Source organism: Notothenia coriiceps, unplaced genomic scaffold (assembly GCF_000735185.1).
Source record: "Notothenia coriiceps isolate Sejong01 unplaced genomic scaffold, NC01 NC01_scaffold00019770, whole genome shotgun sequence".
NCBI lineage: Eukaryota > Metazoa > Chordata > Actinopteri > Perciformes > Nototheniidae > Notothenia > Notothenia coriiceps.
In genome coordinates this window covers 8,277-15,530 of record NW_011352471.1, presented here as the reverse complement: position 1 = coordinate 15,530, position 7,254 = coordinate 8,277, and the positions used below count along the sequence as shown (strand labels likewise).

Here is a 7,254-nt window from a genome sequence, read left to right as displayed (position 1 = left end):
TGAGAGAAATGGTTATTTTGTGTATATAGAAAATGTTTTAGATCTTTGAGTTCATCTCATGAAAAATGGGAGCAAAAACAAAAGTGTTGCATTTATATTTTTGTTCAGTGTATATTTCGAACCTCGTCTCTGTCCCTCAGTTAACAAACTTGTCTGCCTTGTTTACTGGTGAAATGAAGGGTTTTGGTAAAGCATTGCCTTGTGTCTATTTCCTGGTGTGCAAGTCCCCAGCGGTGGCGTTGTAGGTCCTTTTATCTCCTTTTTTTAAACATATAATTTGATATAAATATTCAAAAACACCACCCACCATATATATAAATTGTATTATTACTGTTCAAACCGCATTCATGTTTAAAACTATGTAATGTTCCCATTTCATCATATTTTACATGATGTTATTGATCATATAGATGTTGTAACCTGTGAAGTAACTTTTGTAGTAGTTGCAACATTAATGTAGAGCAAAAAGCTAATGCAATGTTATTAGTTGGTCACAAGGTGGCGCCAACAGAATGAACAGCACATGTGGAAGTTCTTTTCACATGGTGACTTCAATAAGTTTAGCCTAAATTCTATATTACTTGAATTGTTTTGCTTTAAGATTTATACTGCTTATCAAACTGTAAAGGCAGAGGCGTGTGGTGCAGTGGATTGAGCATTGATGATCAGATCAGGGGATCACAGGTTCAAACCCCACTGCAGTCAGCTTGTCGTTGTGTCCCTGGGCAAGACACTTCACCCCAAATTGCTCCTGTGGGGATTGCCCACAGTATTGAGTATGCAAGTCGCTTTGGATAAAAGCGTCTAACAAGTAACATGTAATGTAATGTAAAGTTGTAAAACAAAGCATCAGAATATTAATTATATAATATATAATAATTGATTTTACTCAGCCAGGTCTTAATGAAACACTTGTAATCAATAGTATTGTATTGTAGTCTCACCAGTAGGCCTTTACAACATGCGTTAAGGGCTTGGTCATGAACTGCAGCTGAATGGTGTGTTGTCTCTCAGATTGAATGTCTATCGTGAGCAGCTGGATTTATTTCCTCTTCTGAGATCAAATGTTTGAACATGTTTTCGAAGTATCACATATTCCTAAAACCAATGATTGGGTAGTGTTGAGTCCTCTTTTATATTTACATTTTTGTTTACCAAATGTCAACACCCTCAAACAAATGTACAGCTGAAAATCATCAGTTGAACATTAGCCAGTGTCTCAGGCCCCAGGGAACTGGAGTACAGAACATCTGTCAGTGCCTACAATGCTATTCATGGTTCACACACACATGGTTCCATGCAGGAAACATTACTTTATATTTCACGGATAGACTGAATGTGTCATAGTAGCTTATGTGTACCGGCCAATTTTGAGACAAAAAACATGATAATCACACAGAGTTGGAAAGAGAGTTACTACTTAAAAAATGTCAGGCAAAACACAGATACAAAGCACTGAGGCAAACAAATCCAAAGAGATATTGTCAGGATAGCCATGGTCCAAACAACAGGCAGGCAGGTTCAGAACAGCTAAAAACAGAACAGTAAATGCTGGAGCACTTCGCAAAAAATAAGAAAAACTAGCATGGACCCAGCGATACAGGACTACTGTATGCACTGAGCGACTCACAAGCTAAAGGTGAGGTGAATGGAAGGGGGACACGAGGTGAGGTAAAATTGTAAGGAACTAACAACAGGAGAGTTTGTGATAAAGCAAAACCAAAGGAAAACAATTGTGGATTTTGTGACTCGTCATCCATGTGATTGAGTGAACTTTCCTGAGGGACGCCTGACTCTCGCTTAAACTCAGCTGGATCAGCTTTACATCTGACACCTTTTACAGGATAGCCTACGTGTTGTAATGGATTGACCGATGGATGGTTGGATGGATTTAATCTATGAAATGTTAAGTATTGCGTCATTTAAGTCACATGGACCTTCATCTTATTTATTGCACCACCAATGTTATTTTTACAAATAAGAAGTACTGATGGAAATGGAGAACGAAAGTCTCGTGATTTCTGCATTATTTTAATAAATGATATAAGAGATGATGACATTGACCGTTAGCTGTCCTTGAAGTTGCTGATGGATGCAGTTCCCTGTTTCACTTCTGCTAACACAAACACACGAGTGCATACATACATACATACACAGAGATGCACCCTCTATTACTTTTATACTACTTAAGGGACTTATAATTCAATGATGCATTCTCTAGCCCCCATCTGTATATGTGAACATCACAGCTACGTGGCTAACCTGGAATTTACCATTTTGCCCTGAAATATATAACATACTATCCTACCTATATCTTGATAGAAAAATTTGGTTATATCGCCTCACAATATCTAACCACCAGAAGCAACAAGTTCACAGTGAAGCAATTGGTGCATTACAATATGATCAAGTTTAGTTGTACTAAACTAAAATATTAACTGACATTATGAGGTGTACAGCTTTAGTGTCTGTGCATTCTTGTGTTAAGATCTTGCTGACAAACAAGAGATAAAGCCTTATAGGTGTTGGCAGGTGGATAAGTAATCTTTGGACGTTGGACGGTATCCATCTTGTCACATAACTCTGCATCACAACACATGTTTTCCCAAAAATGTCTCACTGTTCCTTATAAGCCTATATTGTTCTTTAATATTGAATATTGTCAAGCATTTGGACTAATAATAATTTTCCTGATAGGAATGTTGAGTTATCAGAGGCACGGCAGCTCATAAAACATCAGTCAAACTGCCCTTGTAGCAGAGTGTTTTTAAAATAGCAAGTTTAAACAAGTAAGCAAAGAGAATTAAACAGGTAGCTAAAAGTAATGAATAGTTGTTTCCACAAATAGCTCAAATAAATGACTAAACAATTCAAATGATTGGCGAAAATGAATGAAAAAATGGTTACGCATAAATTGGGTTAGGGGAAGTTGTAATTGTAGTAGTAGTATTAGGAGTAGTAAGAGCAGCATTACAATTGCTCGCCAAATCAAACTAAATATTGCCATTTTAATTGCATGGAAAATAGATTTGATCCACCTTCCACATACTGTTCAGAAGAGGTGGAGAAAAACATTGGGAATAGATGACATGTATTGTGAGTTGATCTGACTGTTCCTCTCAGTAAAGAGGTCGGGAGCCACAGCCTGTGAGTCTGCATTGTGATGAGATATAACGTCATGTCGCTCAAGACCTTTGCTGATTATTCAGGCTCTATCTACACAATAACACACATATATATGTAGGGGGGGTGATGTTTGTTAACACTGGGCTAGTGGTTTTAAGGAAGTGCCTACAGGCGTGTATGCGTGTCACACTCTTTGCAAATATCCGTGTCTTGTGATCAGGAGAGGATACTGGTAAAAGCGGATACATTCAGTGGTCTCATGAGTGGTGTTATACATAGTTTAAGACTTCCAGCTGTGTTTTACATCTCTGCCCTTAGCTATCAGCATCCACTGCCTCAACCTAATATAAGAACAGCATCATCAAAGGCAATTTGCCTTAAACATTGTGCAAAGTATCGGGCCATGATGACGATCATGTAACAGTATGTGCACTGGTTGCTCATGTGCCTCAGCAACAGTGACATTGTATAATCCCACTAAATGCAAAATATCTCTCAGAATGTATTAATGACCCATTTCTGTAGTATCGTCACTTTGCGTAAATTATATCAAAGGAGAGAAAATGAAGGTAATCATAAAATTCCCCTGACAGAATAATTATCAATAACAGGCTTAGTGGAGGTGACCTTGGTGGTTGTTCATGATGTCTCAGGTACTGACAGACCTGAGTTACTCATTAGATCGCACTGTGGCTGATAACATAATTGAAATGCTAATGCTGATTGATCTTGTGTCTATAATGAAGTGCTGTGTTGATGCTGGTACTCTGAAATGACTGGCATGTTGTTTATCTGTTTATTAACAAAAGTGTAACATTTGACTAAAGACACTTTAATGTATAGAGAATGATTGAATTTAGATACTGATTAGATCCCAGGATATATTTCCTGGCTTCATAAAATGATTCAGGTTGTCCTTCATTTATTTACATACATTTAAAGTATTGCAGTATTTCAGAATAGTTGTGCTCTGTCTTAAAAGACAATTGGAACTGTAATCTCTTACCAAATTGTAACCTTTTAATACTCCAAATTATATTAAAATCGTAATAAAATAACTTAGTATTGTTCCCAATTGATCCAAAGTAGACTGGGTTGCTGAAAGTGACATATTTACAAAATGATCGTTGAAACTCAGCAACCCCGTTTTAGACCCCATGCATCATTAGTACTGCATTTCCCATACTGCAATTTCCCCCCTGTCTTTTGTGACTGCCAATAACAATATATTTTAAACTCAATGTTCAATTTTCTTTTCTGGAATTTTCAACCTAATGGTTAACTATAGTGTGGGACTGCAGCACCCTTCCTCACAGCCTGTTAAGCAGTGATCAGGCCAAGGATGCTTTGCACACATTTACCAAGTAATGACACAGAGAGCAAGTTTCCAAGCGGCACTCCCAACATTTTTTCCTGTCACATGACCTTTCTGCTAAACCAGTGTAGCGTTAATAGCATCCACATCTGGAGTGTATCTCACAGCTTCAGTGGCTGCTTCATAGCTGTTTTCCTTTGCAGGGAATGTTTATTTTCTGCAGCTACTAGCACTGCAACAAGAGGGATTTTCCCTCCCGTTGCAGCAGAGAGATTGATTGAGAAATATACAAATATGGGGGAGGGAGGAGAGGGAGGGAACTGGAATGAAAGAGGAAGGAAGAGCTGGCCTATATAAAGAAAGAGAGTGTAGCAAGAGAAGAGAGGTGTGGTTTGTAGGATCATTTGGGGAGCACTACAGAGACTGAACTGTGAGTACTACAGACTTTTAAACTGGATAATAATGCAGCCTTACAACTGCACATTTGTTGTGTTTACTTTGATAAAAGTCCACCATTGCACATTCTAATTTCATCTTTTTGTTGTTGAAATTGGAGTTTATGACCTACCATTATTTCAACAATAGTCATTTGCTTGTGTTATCCAAAGACACATTTAATGCGGAAGTCCACCTGACCTAACTGCCTGGACCAAGCAGCACATTCCGTGCCCAGATCTTTCAAGCTCATGTCTTCCTTGTGCAACCTTAAAATACTTTAGTCATGCATGTCTGGTTCTTTTGATATACAATTCCAAGGCTTGTGTCGACACGTAGTCATCTCTAAATTAATCAGAATAACATTTCTTTGTATTCTCTTTGTTTGGCAGGTGCAGTAACAGAAACCACTTGTGTGTTTGTGCGTGTGTGTCCATGTGGCTGAAAGTATAGTATTTGGGAAGTGTCTGTCTGTGTGTGTGCGTGTGTGTGTGCGTGTGTGTGTGTGTGTGTGTGTGCGTGTGTGTGTGTGTGTGTGTGTGTTTGAGGAACCATGTCAGGTCTCGGGAAAGGTTTGACAGTGAAGCGCTGCCTCACCTTTGCTACGGGTCTGGTGGAGTGTCTGTGTTTTGCTGGAGCTGTGTTTGGATGGGCTTCTCTTGTCTTTGTTTTGAAGACCGAGGGCTACTTCAGCTCTCTGTGTGTCAACACCACAGGAGTCAATGCAACGCAGGTCTTAGGTCAGTTCCTCACCTTCACTCATTTGAATTCAAAGCACCTGGAACCATTTACATCTCTCTTCTTAATAACCACCTGTTAACCGCATATTGTATATTGTATGTTTTGTGTACAGATTGCAGCGGGCAGGATGAACAGTTCTCTCTTGTTTTCACCATCGCCTCCTTTATGAACAATTTCCTGACGCTGCCTAATGGTTTCCTCTTTGACCGGTTTGGTACTACAGTGGCTCGACTCCTTGGAACGTGAGTTGAACAATATATTATTATCTTGAGAGTATAAAAGACAGAAATAATACAAATTGATCAGTAATCAACAAACAGAGCTGTTCATTAGTCTGATTATTGAGGAACAAGTGCAAGTTGCAGTAATGAGTCTCTCCTAGTTGGTTGTCGGTGTATTGATTGTAGGTGTGATGGTTTCATCTAACAACAGTTTGTTTAGATTTCCTTTTGGAAAATATTCAATATATTATATTTAAAACATAACTAGCTCATAGATAGTGTGTGTTTTAAAGCCGTTCAGGCGGAAGCAAGACATGTATGTTCCAATCAAAAACATCACTTAAAGAGGCCCTCGTAGGCTTTTTTGGGGTTTTCTCTCTCTTGTAGTGTGAAATTAGATCACTATGTAAGAAGGGCTTTTATTGGCTAACGCTCCAACACATTGCACTTGATAGGCTTAGTAGCGGGACATCTCTAAACAGTTGATCACAACAAAGCCGGCCAGCTAACCAATCAGATCAGACTGGGCTCTGGTTTCAGACAGAGGGAGAAAAGAGATGCTGCAGCGTGAGAAAAATAAAGAGCTTTTCGAACATTAAAGCATGTAAATATGCAACAGGTTGCCACAAAGCTAAACATTAAAAGCAATAAAGTGTGTACTAGGCTATTGCAATGAAAGTTTTCATTCCAAAAACAATTAAAAACATTAAATTATTTTTCTTTTTTTTCGACCAAGTTGTTTTGCCCTTTGTTGGTGCAACAATAAATGAAAAACAAAACACATTTTCATTAAAGCCAGATGGGACCCTCTCCTCTGATCCCTCCCGCCTCTGCCTGTAGTGGCTAATACTGCAATGCAATGGTGGCGATCTGCTGTAAAGTCTGACTCTGGTATTTTGACCTCTGATGGATTCTCAGATTTATTTGCTGCTAAATTAAGTCTCTGCTCATGTAAGGTAAAACCCGTACACGTAGAGAAGCAAGAAGAGCAAGAAGACCAGGAAAGCAAGCATAACTATCTCCCTCAAGGTATGTTATGTAAATTAGCTGCAGTCTCCAGGCAGCAACAGACACAAGAATGAAGATGCAGTCTACATACCAGAGCCGGATACTTGGCAATGAAGTATAGAATGAAAACGTTTTATGAGAAAAGGGAGGAGTTAAGCAGCAAAGGGCAACAGAACTGGAATACGTTTAGAGAATAATAACAATAAAGGAAAAGGTCAAGACCATTAATGACAAGAGGTTAGTGGAATTTCAGAAAGAAAGATTTCTTTTGGAGCAGATATTTAAATCTTGTGACATGAAGTTCTCCTTACTGTAGCAGAGTTCATACACATCCTATATCATAACACCACACACACACACACACACACACACACACACACACACACACACACACACACACACACACAC

The 7,254-nt window shown here is 38.7% G+C and overlaps 1 protein-coding gene across 1 annotated transcript in view; it reads left to right on the top strand.

The window, feature by feature from the left end:
* The first annotated feature begins 4,787 nt into the window (after positions 1-4,787).
* Positions 4,788-7,254, top strand: part of LOC104952271 (solute carrier family 43 member 3) — a 7,507-nt gene continuing 5,040 nt past the window's right edge. Inside the window, exons 1-3 of the mRNA XM_010779064.1 lie at positions 4,788-4,871; positions 5,269-5,616; positions 5,730-5,859. Of these exons, the coding sequence (XP_010777366.1) occupies positions 5,430-5,616; positions 5,730-5,859 (317 nt within the window). The 5' untranslated portion in view covers positions 4,788-4,871; positions 5,269-5,429. The remainder of the gene's footprint in view (positions 4,872-5,268; positions 5,617-5,729; positions 5,860-7,254) is intronic.